At 37.9% G+C, this 18167-nt stretch overlaps 5 protein-coding genes across 6 annotated transcripts; 3 read left to right on the top strand and 2 right to left on the bottom strand.

The window, feature by feature from the left end:
* The first annotated feature begins 275 nt into the window (after positions 1-275).
* Positions 276-3582, top strand: LOC110860551 (myrosinase 1). Its single transcript, XM_022109613.2, has 11 exons — positions 276-660; positions 784-889; positions 1059-1233; positions 1505-1638; positions 1696-1847; positions 1927-1994; positions 2082-2401; positions 2470-2974; positions 3065-3116; positions 3244-3370; positions 3458-3582. The coding sequence occupies exons 3-10, from the start codon at positions 1131-1133 to the stop codon at positions 3362-3364; spliced, it is 1455 nt and encodes a 484-aa protein (XP_021965305.1). The 5' UTR covers positions 276-660; positions 784-889; positions 1059-1130; the 3' UTR covers positions 3365-3370; positions 3458-3582.
* Positions 3583-5364: 1782 nt separating this feature from the next.
* On the top strand, positions 5365-7144 carry LOC110860519 (cytosolic beta-glucosidase). The gene is made up of 3 exons (XM_022109574.2): positions 5365-5765; positions 5842-6393; positions 6477-7144. The coding sequence occupies exons 1-3, from the start codon at positions 5508-5510 to the stop codon at positions 7047-7049; spliced, it is 1383 nt and encodes a 460-aa protein (XP_021965266.1). The 5' UTR covers positions 5365-5507; the 3' UTR covers positions 7050-7144.
* Positions 7145-7369: 225 nt separating this feature from the next.
* Positions 7370-9244, bottom strand: LOC110860679. The gene is made up of 2 exons (XM_022109771.2): positions 8160-9244; positions 7370-7812 (listed from the first exon to the last, which is right to left on the bottom strand). The coding sequence occupies exons 1-2, from the start codon at positions 9123-9125 to the stop codon at positions 7453-7455; spliced, it is 1326 nt and encodes a 441-aa protein (XP_021965463.1). The 5' UTR covers positions 9126-9244; the 3' UTR covers positions 7370-7452.
* Positions 9245-10488: 1244 nt separating this feature from the next.
* LOC110860713 (synaptotagmin-5) lies at positions 10489-12719 on the bottom strand. The gene is made up of 9 exons (XM_022109803.2): positions 12523-12719; positions 12322-12449; positions 12168-12254; positions 12019-12106; positions 11599-11953; positions 11407-11531; positions 11194-11328; positions 10952-11123; positions 10489-10877 (listed from the first exon to the last, which is right to left on the bottom strand). Exons 1-9 carry the CDS (start codon positions 12621-12623, stop codon positions 10725-10727), a joined length of 1344 nt encoding a protein of 447 aa, XP_021965495.1. The 5' UTR covers positions 12624-12719; the 3' UTR covers positions 10489-10724.
* A 2035-nt stretch (positions 12720-14754) lies between these two features.
* Positions 14755-18167, top strand: LOC110860714 (glucose-induced degradation protein 4 homolog). 2 transcript variants are annotated; one of them, XM_022109804.2, is made up of 5 exons: positions 14755-15052; positions 16132-16387; positions 16460-16638; positions 16707-16815; positions 16891-18167. In XM_022109804.2, exons 2-5 carry the CDS (start codon positions 16226-16228, stop codon positions 17065-17067), a joined length of 627 nt encoding a protein of 208 aa, XP_021965496.1. In that variant the 5' UTR covers positions 14755-15052; positions 16132-16225; the 3' UTR covers positions 17068-18167. The 2 variants fall into 2 exon arrangements, with proteins under 2 accessions (XP_021965496.1, XP_035716348.1); XM_035860455.1 differs by lacking the exon at positions 14755-15052 and adding an exon at positions 15134-15637.

The following is an 18167-nucleotide window of genomic DNA, read 5'->3' as shown; positions in this document are numbered from 1 at the left end:
ACAATGTCGGGATATTTTCCAAAAATTAAAGGGCTCGCGAATAATCCGTGCTGATCTGGTTTAGTTGCACGTACGCACAGATTAATTGACAATCCAAATATATTTACAAGATGAATCACAGATATTTACAGAATTGCCTATTATTCATAATCAGCATATCCCGTGATTCTTCCATTGTACGAGTAATGACAACATATACATTTGCATATAACCAAATAACTCCAGCACATGAATACCAACAATGCATTGACCAGTTCAAGGTTATCGCACTGCCAGTGTCAGTGTCAATATGTGCTTGCTGGCTGTGTATTTACATACATATGCAATAGCAAATATAGCATAACATCTTTTTCATCTGACGTGCCTTAGTCATGCTGCTAAAAAGCATGCATGTGGTGAATCTCTACTGATATTACCCTCCACATTTGACATTGATAATTGTCAATTGAACAGCGTGAACGTGACCAACGGCCAACAAATTGTCTGTCAACACTAATCCAGAATCCCATCCAATTCATCAATTAAACCTGAATTTGTTTGTTTTGGGAGAAGGAGACGCGAGTTGTTTACATAAATAAAGAAGTAAATAAGCAGAGCTATCGTCATTCTCCAAGAAATTCAACTGGACCGACTGCATCACGTCTTCGTCTCTCGTATCAAGTAAATAGACACGTTTGTTATCTCACATACAGTAAATAGTACATATTTTTGTCTCATTTACGCACAGCTTTATATAATGAAATTCATTAATCATTCCTTAATTGTCTGCATTTCGACACGTAGACGAATGCAGTAGTGGAGACGTCTATTCAACGGTTTTATCCATCCCACGAGATAGATACTACCATAGAGTTTTATTAATATATAGATACTACTCCAGATAAAACAGGTAAACAAAAAATCCTACCATGCACTGATTTTATGCATGCAGTTTGGTTATCTTGCTGCACTTCATTTTTATTAGCGTAAAATACGAGCAATTCATTTCGCCTTCCTGTTCGCTATGTACAAGATGAATGAATTCAATAAGAACTAGTTTTTTTCTCATTATTTTTAAGCACAACAGTACAAAAATCTACATACAGCACAAGCATAAAAGAAATAAATATACGCACTGGAATAAATATACGATGGCCAACAATGACGATTCCTTCTACCACGTCTTTCCCAAAGGTTTCATCTGGGGCATGGCAAACTCCGCATATCAAACTGAAGGAGGTTGGAAAGCTGATGGTAATTACATAAAAATGTTACAATTAAATTTTATGACACTAAAAAAAGTGATGAGTGAGACGTGTGTCTGTTAATTTTTATCTGACTTGGCAATCATTGTTTTGATCGAATTACTTGCAAAAATATGACGCAGAATAGTGCATTCTTTCGAATAACAACAATTAAGTAGATACAAGAATGGCTAGAAAATAAGCAAACAACTCGTCTGGTCGTGCAAGATTTGAATGACATACATACATCCACATAAATAAATTGGTATGATTTCTATAAGGCAAGGGAGAAAGCATTTGGGACAGATTTTGTCATGAAGATGCGTCACGAATCAAGGATTCGAGCAATGGAGACGTGGCAATGGACAGCTATACGAAATACAAGGAGGATGTGAAACTTTTGAAGGATATGAATGTGCGTATATCACAATTTTTTGCTTAAAGGAACATTTAATAACATGACCTTGATTAGGCGAAAATGTACCGATTCTCAATTTCATGGCCGAGAGTTTTACCCAAAGGAACGAGTGAATTGGTCAACGAGGCTGGAATCGATTATTACAACAGGCTCATTGACGAACTCCTCGCGAATGGGATTGAACCCTGTGTGACATTGTTTCATTGGTAAATGTTACAGTTTAAAATTTACGAAGAAAATGGTGCACATTAATTTAAAATACACATTTACGAACTTTGAATCAAGGGATCTACCTCAACCCTTACAAGAAATGAATGGCTGGCTGAATGAGGAACTCGTCCAATTTTTTGCCGGTTAGTTAGTTACTTGATTAATTAGGACGTTTAATTAGGAAGTATTCCCAAGAAAAAATTCATGCGATTCATGCCATAAATTTGCAGAGTATGCTCGCTTATGCTTCTCACGATTTGGTGATCGTGTAAAATATTTTATAACCTTCAATGAACCTTGGGTGTTTTCCATGAAAGTCTACGATTTCGCTACGTTCGCTCCAGCCATTAAAGAGCCCTTGGAGTCCCCTTACAAAGCGGTTCATACGATGCTCAAATCGCACGCGGTTGCGTATCAAATCTACAAGAATGAATTCAAAGACAAGCAAAAGGGCAAAGTTGGATTTTCAGTGGACTCTTCCAATTACGGTCCCAAAGATCCCTCTTCCCCCACAGATTTAGAAGCAGCGGACAAAGCGTTTCAATTCAGAGTATACAAATTGATCAATTACTTTTAATTGCAATTAATACACATTTAATTGACCTATAATTCACTCAGCTTGGGTGGATAGTCAACCCCTTAATTAACGGGGACTATCCTCCCATAATGAAAGAATCGATTGCTCAACAATCCAAACTGGAGGGACGATCAACCTCCAGACTTCCAGTTTTTGATCCCGAATCGTCCACCATTCTGAAGGGTTCCATCGATTTCTTAGGCCTCAACTACTACACGGCCGAACTGGTGACCACCATCAAGGCCGGCGAAGAGGCCAACTGTCCGACAAACACGCCTGGCTGGAACCGTGACCTGGGTCTTGACCGAATTCGTGACCCTAACGGGAAGCTGTGCGGAGTTTGGTGGCAACGCGATGTCCCCACCGGACTACGGAACACGTTAAACTGGATAAAAAAGCAGTATGGAAATCCCCCCGTGATCATAACGGAGAACGGAAGAGCTGAGTCTGACGACCGATTGGAGGACGACGATCGCATCGCCTACTTCCGGGGTCACATTAATGAAACGTTAAAAGCCGTGTTGTTAGATTCTTGTGATGTACAAGGTGAATAATTAGCTTATTACGTACCGTCTGGCTTATGAGAACAATTTTTTGTAACGATGTTGCAAATATTATTTGCTTGTACACGTACAGGATACTTGGGTTGGTGTCTTCTGGATGTGTTCGAATGGTCTGACGGATATACGTAAGCATACATATTTAATATTAATAAATCAGTGCGTGGTGTGGAAGTGGGTGATTAACTGGGTTTCCCACGACTTGATACACGTTAATTACACCTGCATGCACTTTAATTTTCATTGTTGAAACAGTGTTGGATTCGGAGTACATCGTGTAGACCGTACCTCTCAGGAAAAGACCAGAACGCCAAAAAAGAGTGCAAAATATCTCGCACAAATTTTTAAAGAAAATGGGTTTCCCGACAAACAATGAATATAAGTAAATACGTTTATGCATTTTGGGTTGCCTATGTCATCACGTGAAAGTATGCCACTTATGACGGCGTTGTTATCTTTGTGGGAATAGGGTAACCCAGAGGAAGAAGACGAATAAATAGAGTAACATTGAGTATAAAACTATTGTTTCGCTCTCTTTCTAGCAATAAATATTATTGTCACACTCGATTTCTGTGAATTGTGGCAGTGATTTTACGAATTGCAAAAACGCAAAAATGCATGCAAATCTTTTCATCAACACACATACTTAATGACCTTCCTTTATTTTATTTATCAATATTGCGAGTAAAACCGGAATAATCAGTGATCTGAAGAATTTTTTCGTAATTAAGTACATTTACTGGACGGACTTTGCTTCAGTATCCTCGCGCGAGTATCGCCAAAGCACAGGATAAGACGGAATTGTTCTTCCAGATAATTTTTTATGATAAGAGGCGTAATTCAATCCGAAGTAATAACACGGTTGCAATAATTCTGGACATGTTCATTTTCACGATAAAATCTCATATTTACAGAGCGAGTCTCACACATTAATTGTTAAACAAGCGAATGATGGATCTATTAAATGTGCAAATTTTCTCCAACTCCTTCTCTCCCACAGATATATATATATGTCCATACATACATAACATATTTCTGCAAAAAAAGCCGGCGATTCATAACCATTAAAAAAAACGCCTGACCAACCAAACAAAAGGCCCTGTGAACGAGTTAGGTAAGAAAACCACTTACCAACCGCGGTGTAAATCCCCACATTAAAAACGGCTACACGTTATATCACGAAGGTTGCTCCTTGTCAATCAAATTGGTATTATTATCCAAAGGAAAATTATCTTTTGAGGGGATTTCCCAACGAAGCAGCAGTTGCTGAACCGGTTTACGGCTCAAGTTCATTTTCTGCGGCCTACCTACCAATTCCTACGAATTAAGAGTCAACAGTGTAGTTAATTCCCATGAGTGGCTGAAGTGACGCCTCGTGAAAACACAAGGATTTCTTGACGTCATTTTACCCCAGTAATGAAAATGTTAATGAGATTGTTTTCATTATGGCGATAAATCATTGAATTGTATGGATGCTAGTGTTTCTATTCGAGTAATTCTTATATCAATTAGACACATTTTTTTGCATCCCATCGGGAAAACTACGACTTGGCAGCAGCACGAGATGCATTATTGTTTCGCGTGGTGTGGTGACTTACGTACTTGTGTACTTTCCAATTTTACAACGATAATCATGTTATTAGAATTGCCGGAAACGACGACCTTTCATATTTTTAATATGCAACAAATGATAGCTCGCTGTTCGCCGTTTGCGGAGATATTTTTACTTTTTACGTCAATCAATACGTGACAAAATTGTCGCACTGGGATAAATTCAACAGCAATCTTTACAGAAGTTTGAGAAGTCTGTACTAGATAAATAAATACTAAAAAGTGCATTGATTCTATCTATGGATAAGTAAACTGGGTTCATATGCACAATCTCGCACACAAAATTTCCCCTCCGCATGATCTCACACACCGCAAACTGCATTATCAATTAATCGAATCAAACGCAATCACGAATCTGCCTCCTGTGCAAAATTCCCACATTATTTCTATACACTTACTTATCTTATTATGCACAGTCAGTTCTGTGAACTTTTCCGCTGTGTTGAGACATACATTTACTTAATCCATCGAGAACAAAATCCATCCATACATACATACATAATCTACTTCGCTTTAGCGTGGTCTTAATTGAGGAAAGTATTGCAGCAGGAGCTCGCAGTTCGCATAAAAAAATTTGCCAATGATGAAGAACCTGTTTATTTGTTCATCATGGAGTAAAGCTGAAATGAAATGCGGACCAGGAATCCCCCACGTCTCACCAGAATGTACATTTATTTAATAACTTGTTTATTATACACTCTTCACTTATTATTATTGACATGATCAAGTCTTATGTGTATGTATTTAAGTGGTTCACTTGCATGCAATCGAGTCAGACTCACTAGAGCAGTGATCGAGTGAAGAACTAATTTCTAGCAAGAAATTACGAATACGTGCATATTTTTGTGTGCCATTATTACTAACTAAAAGTGAAAAATAGTAGAAAATTGTTTAATAAAATTTCTACCATGCCTGTGCCAACGGAGGAAGAACACAGTCACAATAACCACGACTTTTTCGAACAGTTTCCTGAAAACTTTAAGTGGGGAAGCACCTCGTCCGCGACGCAGATCGAGGGCGCCTGGAATATTGATGGGAGAACGATGTCCTGGTGGGACTCGAGCAGTCGGAAGGGGTCCACCACGCTGGATCAGTCCCCACCTGAAGAGGGGGCTGATTCCTATAATAAATTCACGGAGGATGTCCTCCTTCTGAAAAATATGAATGTAAGTCATTTGAAAGATAGTGCAAATTTCCAATTTGAATAATTTTGCAAATTTTAATGAGTTGTTAATTTTACAGGCAACTTGTTACAAATTTTCCTTAAGCTGGTCTCGCCTCCTTCCTGACGGAACGACGCACAAAGTGAACAAGGCTGGCGTCGACTATTACAGCAATTTGATTGACACCCTGCTAAAAAATGGGATCGAGCCCATCATCGTCCTCTATCACTGGGACTTTCCCCAAGAACTCTTTGAACGCCACCCGCTCAACTGGATGGACAAAAATGTGATCAAAGCTTTCGGAAACTATGCCCAATTCTGTTTCAAGACGTTCGGAAGCCGTGTAAAGAGATGGATTGCGATCCACGATCCGTGGAAGCACAGCGAGTGTGGCTTCGGCTCGGGGGTTCATCCCCCAAATGTGCAAGGATGGAAGAAAGGAACTCCACTGAAAGTGTTCAAAAATTTGTTGAAAGCTCACTCCATCGCTTATCGAATCTACAATAAGGAATTCCGTAGAAGACAAGGTGGCAGTGTGGGGATCTCAATCAATTCAAAGTGCATTTCCACGTCAGAAAGACACTTTTGCAAGGATGAAATTGCAGTGCCAGATTTTGCGAGTTGTACTGAGGTAAGAATTCATTTCTGGAAAACAATTTTCTGAATCAATTTATTTTCTTGCATTTTATTAATTTTCCAATTTTTATTGTTTAGTTGAGAACAAATTTCAACCCGAACGCGTCGGCCGACTATGGTTCAATCTGTTGGGAAGAGATCAAACAGACTTGCGCAGACTTTGTCGACCTGACGAACGAAGACCTCCACTCTGAACTCACGCTGGCAGAAATCCGCGGAACCGGAAGTCTCGCCCAGAAGAGGAACAGTCTCCCAAACCTGAACAATACCCGGGTGGTTCTCAACACGATTAAGACTGATCTCAACAACCCTGAAGTGCTCCTTTGTGGGAAGGGGTATCCCTTGATTGGGGCAGAAATCACGAGTCTGGTCGACCTCAAGAGAACCCAGTACTTCAAAGCGCTGAGCAGCGAGATCCTCAAGGCTGTGATTCTTGACAAGTGCAACGTCGTCGGGTTTTTGCCAGGCACGCTGATCGACAGTTGGGAATGGGAGAACGGATTCACGATTTCGTATGGTCTTCACCAAGTCAAATTTGATAACCCGTTGAAGCACAGGATTCAAAGACTTTCGGCGAAATATTTGACTAAGCTGTTTGACATGCATGGGTTCTCGAAACATTGGGATATCCATTCTGTTGAGATGTTGTAGTTGTATTGTAGTCACTTTTAATTACTTGTTCGCCCTGTCACGATTTAAATTCCGATAGTAATTTATTAAATAAAATGGAATGCGTTATATATATACATATTTCTTGGAGTACTTGTTATTTAACTCATATGAAACAATATATTTAACTTGTCTCTTGAAATCATAAATTGCTATTCACGTATTAGTTACATTAGAGTTATTCTGTTCCCAATTATGCAATTAGCTTAATAGCTTCTCACATTTAGTTTCACAGACGATTTTCCTCGTGAGCGAAGGTTTTGTTTGCATGCAAAAAAAAATTAAATCAGAAACCATACGAATTGACATTGGGTGGGAGAGAGCTTTATTTATTAGCTTTATTTTGGTATTAATATTTCAATTCACTTCATAACCTTAATAAAGATTAATTTTGCGAATCCCCAGTTTTGGGAAAGACGACAAAATTCAATTGATCATTCGTGTACATTTTGACCAATCTGTTGTAAAATCGTCTTTTGGAGTCATCCGGAGCAGTTTCGTTGAATATGACGCCGCCCCCCGCAATGATGTGCAGCATGCTGAGGTAGGCCATGGAGTGGTACTCTGCCCTCACCCGGCCCAGCGTGTACTCCTCCAGAGCCATCCCCATGGCGCCCATGGCCGCCTGCAGCTCTCTGTGGTAATATTGCAACGTCTCCTCTAGTCCCGCCGTGAGCATGGATTCTTCACAATTTTGGATGAGAAAGAATGACAAATCCTTCGTGGGCATGGAACACATGCACGCCTACAACAAATATTCGCATTAGTATAATTATGATCAGAGAGCAATATGTAGGTATGCAAAATCGCAGATATGTACGTACTATTTACGAAAAAACGGCGAAATATTTATGAAATATGTACGAATAAGAATTTTCACAAAATGTGTATTTATGAATATAATGCTCTGGATTTTTTGTGATCCAATTTCTTTGAGCAAAAAAATTTCGTCTCAAAAAGCTGAAATATTTACAAAATATATGTATTTTTAAAAAATTACGTACGTATATATTACCAAATAAGAGCGGAAATATTTATGTCTGAAAACCTTAGAAGTACGTAAATTAAATATCACTTTGCAAGAAGGCATACCTGGAAATCAAAAAATACCACGGGATGTTCACCATTCTTCAAATTCTCATGTTTGTCACTCAGGAACATGAAATTGTTGACGTGCAAGTCATTATGAGCCACGACCCCCATCTGGTCCGCATTTGGTGTCAGAAACTGGAGATTTTCGTAAGCGTTGTCTCGCAGTATCTCCAAATGCTCCATAAGTCCGGTTGGCATTGCATGGAGTGGAAGCCCTGATGGGATTTGTGACCCCACTTGTTCATCCACGGCTTTGTCGGCATATTCTCTCATCAGCTTTTGAATGGTGTCAAATCCACTGTTGAAGAACATTTCCATCATATCCTTCGGATTGATCGATTGGTGATCGAGCAAAGGGACCATGCCGTAGTAGCTCTTAGCATCATCCAAATTCACCTTCTCGTAGGCCAATGACACAGCATGAAATAACGCCATGAGACGAATGCAGGGTTTGGCTTCGTCCCAGTTCAAGCTTTTCCCGAAACCTTCTGGCCACATTTCGAACCCGGTGGCTATCAAATCCTCCAGAATTAAGATTTGTTGATAACTTTCCGGATTGCTTGGGATTGCTTTGGATATGTTGTTAGATGCAGCATAGTAACATTTGGGGCGACGATAGCGAAAACTGGACGGTACATTTCTGACCTCTAGAAACTCGTCCCAAACGGGAAATAATTCCGTGTACATTTGGAGCTCCCTCTGAGCAAAGCCGTGTCGTACTGTAATATTTCGAAAAACGCTTCCTTCCGGGGGTAACGTTTTCAGGATGATGTTCAACATCTCGCCAGACTCCAGCTCGAGGCTGATCCTCTCGAGGGTACTCATCTGGCCGTGACCATTGCTGGCTTCTCCGTTCCATTGGAAGGACTTTACTTGATAAGCCGGGAAAAATACTGCCCTCAGCCAGGCCAGGGTCACATCCTCCTTAGATACGGGAACTTTGGGAATTACGTCCGGGGCTGACATGGTAAATACGTTATGCGCCTACGAAATGGTGGATGTAAGTTTTACAGGAGATTTATGTATATTCCTTGCACTCGGCTGACTTGTGAACACATGACTGAAAGGTTAACAACCTGCGTGGCTTTATATACACATTTTTACTCAAGGATGGTCGTTGAACCGTATTGTAGTGAGTTTTGCTGAATAAGATATTTTGGCATACATACCGCAAAAAAGTGACGCCCTGATTATATGTATGGTTGGACGCAACGAGATATACAATGATAGCGTCATTGACAATAGTTTTTTCTTGAGTTGAAGGTAGTTCATTGCACACTATTTTCACTGCACATATGTGCTTAACGAACTGATGGACAGCGTAGGCGACCTTGACAGATAAAGTATAGTTCATTCATGTGAGTAATCATCACTGGTTACATATGTATATTAGTATGTACCTATATATGCTGATATGTATGTATGCATACGCACATAAGTATAAGTACTAAAAAAGTGTGTTTAAATTGCAATGTACAAATTCCAATCATTTAGCTCACATCGCATCACCACCAATAAATAACCAAAGTTTACTACCATTGTGGGTCGTTCACCTTCAGAACTTAAAAAAGGTGAAATTATTTTTGGTCCAACCTGTGGGCTTTCAGTTTAGCCTGACGCCTCCGAAATCCACAGTCAGATTCTACCAATAATTTCAGTGACGACATCGACTTGCGGTAATTTCTTGGAGCCACGACCTGTCTTTTTTTGTTCTTTATCTTTATCTCCTTGTTTTTATCATCTCTTTGTCCACCCTCATTGGGGGAGCGTTAATATGCTTGGACTGTTGACGATAGACGACGACGCTTTATTATTTAGGTAGACGAATTAAATTAACGATCCCTGTTTTTTAGGAGCTCGGATGTCCGATCGTTGATTCTGGGGGTTGGTTAAACTTAAGAGAGGTTTCTAAATACGGCCTGAATCATAAGATGACAATATTTAAGATGTTAAGCTAAAATCAAGGAGGCAAATCCTACCATTTTTAGGTTTAGGTAAATTCTGGCACCTTAAATGTTTTTTTAAATTTAAATATGTTCAAGGAATAAACTTACAGATATCACCCTCCACAATTTTCCCTATTCTTCAATTAACTTTTGCTTATATCTCACTCTTGCAATTATTGTATCTGTCGTTCGTTTTTACTCCCAAATCGGAGATGAATTTCATAACAGTCATAGGTTGACAATGGTTCACCACGTAAGTAAAATTCAAGCCACAAATACTTTGAAAATAAAAGATCCGGCTAGTGGTGAAAGCTCCAAGATTTTCCATACATTAAATTATTATTAAATTATTATCCTGACAGAACAAACATTTGCAGAAAACGTTGTTTTTTACATTTTCTTATTTATTCAAGAATTTTAATTGTTGATTTCGTAAATACAATCATATAGATGTGCATGCATGGAGTATTTAGTGGAAATTTTAAGAAAATTTTTTTATTGTTTTGTCCAGCTTTGGGGTGCTATTATTTGCCCTCATTTTCAAAAATCTACGAAGAAAAATTGAAATATTTTCGAAAGTTTGGAAGTTATGCACAATAATTGTGAAGCGAAATGCACATCAATACGCTTTCCTAACGGTGAGAGTCCCCTTCTTCAAGCTGAGAGTTAAATCTTGCCCACTTTTAACATACTCTGCAACGTCGCAAGACACGTTTCCCAGCTCGTCGTCGGAACGGTTGTCGTCTTCGTCCAAAACCAGGAAGCGGAATGTCTAGAAAAACATGTTCAAGTGAAATTATAATATTTACCAAGATGTAGAGTTTAAATAGTGAAAGTATAATTTACAGATTTCACTGCTGGATTGTACGTAAATGTGTAAATATCTGGAAATTCGACACTCTCGAGATCCTGAAACTTTTGAGTGTTTCCAACAAATACTTCTTTCTCTGAGCCCGTCTGTGTATAAACCTTAATGTAAGGATCAGACGTTCCTAGGATATCTTTGTCCTCAACGTTCCTATAATTTAAGAAAATGTATGAAAATGTATGTTGCCAAAAATCAAATTACAATCACAATTCGTACACACTTGACGGAAAGTTTGAATCTCAGATCTACAATGGGTGACGGAGTTGATTTTGTGGGAGGTGGGGCCGTAGCTTTGGTGGGTGGGGGTGGTGGTGCGACCGGCTTGATTGGTGTGGGTGCTTCAATAGTTAACAAACTAGAAAATGACAAATTTTACGAGTTTAGAAAAGCTGGACGAAGATGACATGATGACGGGGATGACTATGAAAATTACCCAGTTTTGACCATGTTGACCGTAATTTTCTGCCCTTTCGTCACATAATCCTTGACATCCACCCAAACTTCACCGAGCCCATCAGAATCGCTACCATCAGAATCTCTCACTTCGAAAAACCATTTCTGAAAAGGTAAGTGTCAATTTCACATACTGTGTCAATTTTCTTTTAAACACGTTTTAAAAATTAACCTGATTTTTAGCTGGATCATACTGAAATTCAAATACTTTAGTCCAAACTGGATTATTGTTGTCCTGAATGATTTCAGAAATGCCTAATTTCTTCTGCTTAGAGCTTTCTCCTTCCGTGTATAGGACTTCCACGAACGGATCACTAGCTCCGGTTTTGTCCTTATTGGCCAAATCTTTAGCAGAGAGTTTAAATTGCAGCTTGGTCGGTGTATTAGCATTAAGGGGCAAGCTTTGTTGTTGTGCGGCGAGCACTGCAGCGGGCGTGGGTGTGACAGGCAGGATGGAGGCGATGGGAGTATTTTGCACGGGTGGTGCTGGGGTCACGACAGGAATCACCGTTTCGAGAATTACATAACTATAAATTAGCATGAAAAATTATTTAGCTGTTTACACATCTTATCATGATTATGCAAAACGCACCCTTTCTTGTTCAAATTCGCATTAAGATGTTGCCCCTTATCTACAAAATCTGCAACGTCGACGTACACTTGACCAATTTTGTCATCCTCTGCAATGAAGTACCATTTTATGATTTTGTCACCTAATTACGAGAATAATATATTCACAACCTCTCAAATTATCCTCGTCGTACAAGCGAAGAGTAAATCTCTGACGTTTCGACCTCACAAACTCGAAAGTAAAGACATCGCCCCAATCTAAAATTAATTAAATCAAGATTTATGTACGTCACTTTGTAATTTAAAGAAATTGATTAATTCTTACCAGGGTTCTCTGTGTCCGTCAAGGTTGAAGTTGTCCCAAGTTTTGTCTCCTCTTTGGCATTATCCTCCGTATAAGAGAGTTCAACGTAAGGATCACTAGTTCCCAGGTCGTCCTTATCTGGCAAATCCCTGTTTCAGGAAAACTTGATTTATTATAACTCAAAAATACACTAAATCATTAAAAAAAAAGTTGAATCATCACCTCGCCGAAATTTTGAACTTTAACGTCAACTTGTCAATCGGTGCAGCTTGAACTGCAGCAACTAACACGACAAGAAGAGAAATTAGTACTAATTTTGCCATATTTCCTTCGAGAGATGTGTCCCCTGAAGTATTCGCGACCAAGTGAAGACACAGTGATCCAGTGTCTCACCTTTTTATCGCAAACAATAAGCGTCCCCTCGTCTTTATATGGGCCGGAATCTGTAATGACGCTAATAAGCATTTAAGTACATGTGTAGCCGTAGTGGTCCACGGCATCCCAGCATAGCAACAAAAAAACAATAGAGTGGACAGGACAAACTTGTCTTACAGATTAGTACGCATGCATCTCCGTCCGTCCGTCCAGCCTCGTGGAATATGCACAATTGCAAAATTAGACAAGCGGCATAAAATTATGTAAAAATAATGGCGTGTAAGGTGAAGAAGAAGATGCATGGTTTTTATGCATGATTGTTCACCTGCCGTGATTTATTAGTGTTCATATATTTTAAGCAGTGACGAAGATGATGATGATGATTTACGATCAATTTATTTATTACTTGTTATTGTGGAAATATTGTATTATCCATATGCGTTAAGGTAGCTTTATACACATTTAGAGAGCAAGAGTCAAGGTAGACAACGAAGCCATAATGATTCAAGATTATAAAGTGGACCTTCATCAATTCTGGTGCGAAACGAAACTGCGACAATAATAATGCCATATTAAACTTGGAGTAAAAAAATCCTAATCCCGACACCACCCGTGGTCCGACTTTAATCTGTGATGAGGTGTGAAATTTACGAGGAGTAAATAATTCCTGGAAAAATGATCAAATATTCAAGACATCAAAAATTAATTTCAACGTTTTTTGCTCCAAGTAGAGTTGGAATATGTATGTAAGAAATTATTGCAATGTGCAATTTTCATCCAGTTGTCATTCCATTGTACATAAATACATGGATCCATTGTTGCAAATTGCAGGCTTTCCAGGAAAGTTCAACTCGACTATTATTAAATATTCTTACTTACCTTGAGACTTTACCGAGTTTAATTTCTTACCAAAATGTTACGTGCTGACGGGATGAGTATGAAATTACTTAAATCTCAACAAGCGATTAGTGTCAGCAAGTGATTAGTGTCGAATCCATTACAATTAAAGTATCAAACTAACATTTAATTCACTTCATCACGCACACATTCGTCCAATACATTGTTCCATCTCATTTTCTCATCTCTCCAGAAAAATGCATGAAATCTGCATGAAATCAATGTGCACCATTTTTTGCAACCTATTCTTCATCCCCAGTTGTACAAGCTTTCCAAAAAATTGCTCCCGTTATTTAGTTCAACCCCAGCCTTTCTTAAATTTTGGTTTACTTTTTATGTGTATTTTATATCGTAGATTAACTGTTATAGTATTTTGTCATTTTCTTTAACGTAGCTTATATAACTTTTTTATAGTGTCTTTGTAACATTATTTCATTTTTATAGACGGTGGTATGGCTTTGAGAGGATTCGAACTCGCAGAGAGTGCTGCAAAAGTAACTCGTTCCTGCGTTTACACAACTCGGGCCCTTGCTTCAAACCATCGGATTTACCAAATCACGTACCAACAACCTCCGTTATTAAAAGAGAGCATTTTCTTCTGCACAGTGTGCGTGATTAGTGATTGCAATTCACTCGCTGATTACTAGTTTCATCGTTAAAAACATGAGATAAATGCAAAAAACTAAAGAGACCAGTACAGTACGTGACACGTTCCAGCCGCTGATGTTACTGATTACGTAATTCTTCTCGTGAGAAGGTCATTACGTGGGGGGAAATATCAAGGAGTGTCAGATTGTGGTGCATGGTCGATGAATTTCATTTCAGATTTGGTTAAATCACGTTAAATATTTCAAAAATAAGAGCAGCACATTTACATTTTAATGGGAGAAAGCAGCAGAGAAAGTAAAAAAAATAGTTAAAGTTCGACGCCAAAAACTCAATTTTAGATTAAATTCGATATAATAAAATAGTTAAATGTTTGTTCACACTCAGGCGTAAAAATTTCAAAACTTGATGAAATCTAAATCTCAAAATATGTATTTTGTTCGGTGTAAAATACTTTTTTATCATTTTGCTAAATAAAACACAACTTCTGGATTCACCATCCATTTATATGGCATCTCTCTTCTCGTGATTTTGTGTAGAGCGTAGTCGTGGCATAAGAATCCCATCCTTTTATTTGGATGATCTCGGCCATTTACTTTCCGTGGTACAGCAGGTTCACACCATTTCATACCACACGACGAAGTGCAGTTAAAAAACCTCGTCGTATTGGATACCTACGCATACCATCCACATTTCCTTTTAGCTGCTGTTCTTATTATACATGGACACGAAGTCGTCTTTTGTATTGTTATTATTTTCATTAAAGGAGCTTCAACTTTGATCATAAAAGTGTTAAATAAACTATCGGGACAGCTGAAAGGAGACAAATATTGTCATAAATCATCGGTTGGTCGGTTGGTGGGTCGTTTTTTAAGTAAGTTGGACATTTACATTAGTGACCACTCAGCAAAATATTGTTCATTGATTTTATGCCCACTCATTTCCTTCCTTTTAAAGGCTTTTTTTGCAATTTGGCATTTAATTTTACTGTTTTATTGTAAACAAACTGTGCTTAATTATTAGTGAATGGCGAGATTGGAGAAACAATTAAGAAATTGATGGAATTATATAAGAGTTGCACTTTAAGCTACACATGCCACATGTTCGTTGAGGTGAAGTACGATAGATAACTCGAACTCATTTGTTAATGGTGTTAGTTATAAGTTAAAGTTAATCTGAGTTGTGTGGTGCGGTGTTACCAAACCAATTGTATTTAATAGTGTTGCAAAGTCGTTACAAAATTAATACAAGGAAGACTAACGCCAGCAGTTGAAATGAAATATTTTGAAGCTGATTAAAGTGCATTAACTTATTATTGGTATCGCTATATTGGTTCATTGACTGAATAAAACTGTCTGCAGTAGTGGATATTATGTACATACATGCATAATCCATACTAATGAGAGATACTGATTTACTATGCATGGTTGATTTTATTTATTCTGACTTATTTTAGTAGGTAGGTAGACTTGGTAGACAGTTTTTTATACATCCGTACATACATAGATGATAAGTCGAATTGTGCGTATTAATTAAAATATTTGTTTGTGGTGGTGGTGATGATGTCGTAAAATATATAGAGATGAGAGATAAGGTGGAAAAGTGGTTTCATAAAAATCCCAAAATGCAGCAGATTCGTCAAACTTGAAGTAAAGTGTGAGCTCCACGTCGTACGTGTTAATTATTCGTACTTTCACTATTTGTAGTTTGGTGAGATAAAATATTCCGTTTAGGAAGTGAGACTATTTTAAGATTATGTGTAAAGTGCAAATTTGTAGTTGAAGATAGCTTTGTAATTTGTGAAAATTTATAGTTGAAAACTTTTTTGTAGGACACGTGTAAAATTATTAGCATCTTGAAAATTAGCTTTCTTGGGACTTCGTCAAAAATAACTGAGCTGGAATTAGTGATTTCTATGCAAATTTTACATAATCTCGAATTGTTCTTGTGCAGACTGTTCAAATCCGGCCCGGTCATACACAAATAACAGAAATTGATCTCCCAAGCACGCTAAAACGCCAAATATTACTTGGCGTTGCTGCTGCCGATGAGAAAGATGCCACACAAAGTGGATAATACTCTGGACCCATCTCCTCCAGCCAATTCGAAACAGTCGGGTGCACCCAGTTCCCTCCTTTATAATGGTTCCAGATTCCAAGGACACCAAAAATCCAAAGGGAACAAGTACGATGTGGAAGTAGTCCTTTTGGTGAGACAATTTTTAAAGCGCCCTTAATTCTGATGAGTGTCAATAAATAATTTGTCGATTCCTGAATTTTAGCATGTCGACGAAGACAAAGGGTACTTGTGCGGATATCTCAAAATAAAAGGGCTTACCGACGAATATCCCACCCTCACAACATTTTTCGATGGAGAAATCATTAACAAGAACAATCCTTTTCTAACCCGAAAATGGGATGCGGACGAAGAAGTCGACCGTAAACATTGGGCAAAGTTTAGGTGGGTGTTTATTATCGTGTAGTTGTCGTATGAATCGGTATGTAACAATATGTTTATTTTTCATATAGTGCTTTCAGCCATTTCTCAAAAACTTTCAACTCTGATACCTTTGACTGTGAATCCCTCAAGAGGTCAGACTATGTCTTTATGCGGTGGAAAGAGCATTTTTTGGTTCCGGTATGAATTTACTTTGCAAATACCAAAATAATTTGTGGAGATCAATTTGTAATGAAATATTAATTATGCATGTAGGATCACACCATAAAAGACATCTCGGGGGCAAGCTTTGCCGGCTTCTACTACATTTGCTTTACCAAATCAGATTCTACAATCGAAGGATATTACTATCATCGAAGTTCAGAGTGGTTTCAGTCCCTAAATCTCAAACATATACCTGAGAAAAATGTCCAAATCTACCAATTTAGGTAAAATGTGTTACATACTTATTGGAGCATTAGGTATACTTTTAAGTTATTGACTGATCAACGCATATTGATTGATCACTTTGAGCCTAGGATAATTAATATTTGTACTGACTAAGTAAGACTACGTCCAAGTCGAGATGTATTTTGAACTAATCGTAAGATTTTTTAGGCGAAAATAACGCCTAAATCACTCAACTGGCGACGGTTAGAGATACCGTTTACGACCATTTACAACTACACTACAAAAGTTCTTGTCATTTAATACGTTTGTGGTGACGAAGTCGTCAGATTGCTTTTCATGGTGTCAATTTGACAGTCAAGTGGCATGTTTGCTTCCTAAAGCTACATACAAATTAATATTCACAACTTGGAGTTGAATAAGGTAGCTGTTTGCATAATAACAATTTTTTTACGTACTAACAAGCTTATTGTTCTAAATGTTAAGTTTTCCTATCCGTTTTCATTTTACATTTACATTTATTGCTACTGCAAAACTTTATAATGCTACGCGTTCGGTGACTCTACTTCCTCCCGGTAATGCCTTCCATTGTTAAATATCGTTTTACAAACAAAACCTAATCATATAATTTGTGTTTTTTAAAATACTTTTCTCGATATTATATTTATCTACCATGGAATGAGTCCAAATGGGACAAGGGATGCAATTGATACCAAAGTTTAGACGATAATTCTTAAAAATACTTGATTTGTTTGGTTGTGATTCTAGTTATAAATGTATTTATGATATCGGAAAAGTTGCCGTTGTTTTTAGTGAAAGTGAGTTTGATTTGACTGAAAATATTTGAAAATTGTGGTACGCAGATATTACTAAATATGATAATACATGTTATACAGTTTAGTTAGTTAGTATTTTAATTTATTGAATTGGATTGACCTGGAGAGCTTTATGTAGCTACCTCAGATTGTAATGTTGTTGCAACACCAAAATTGTTTAAATTATCATGTTAGTTAATACCTTTAAGCCAAAGCTGTCAAGTGCTACATTTCGAATACTCAATTGACTTGAGTATTGATTTTAACAGGTTTTGTGCTACTGCTACATAACTTATGACGTTGATAAAATAAATGTACCCAAAAATTATG

Source organism: Folsomia candida, unplaced genomic scaffold (genome assembly GCF_002217175.1).
Source record: "Folsomia candida strain VU population unplaced genomic scaffold, ASM221717v1 Fcan01_Sc033, whole genome shotgun sequence".
Classification (NCBI taxonomy): Eukaryota; Metazoa; Arthropoda; class Collembola; order Entomobryomorpha; family Isotomidae; genus Folsomia; species Folsomia candida.
The sequence above is the reverse complement of the archived record's forward strand: the minus strand, read 5'-3'. Positions and strand labels throughout refer to the sequence as shown.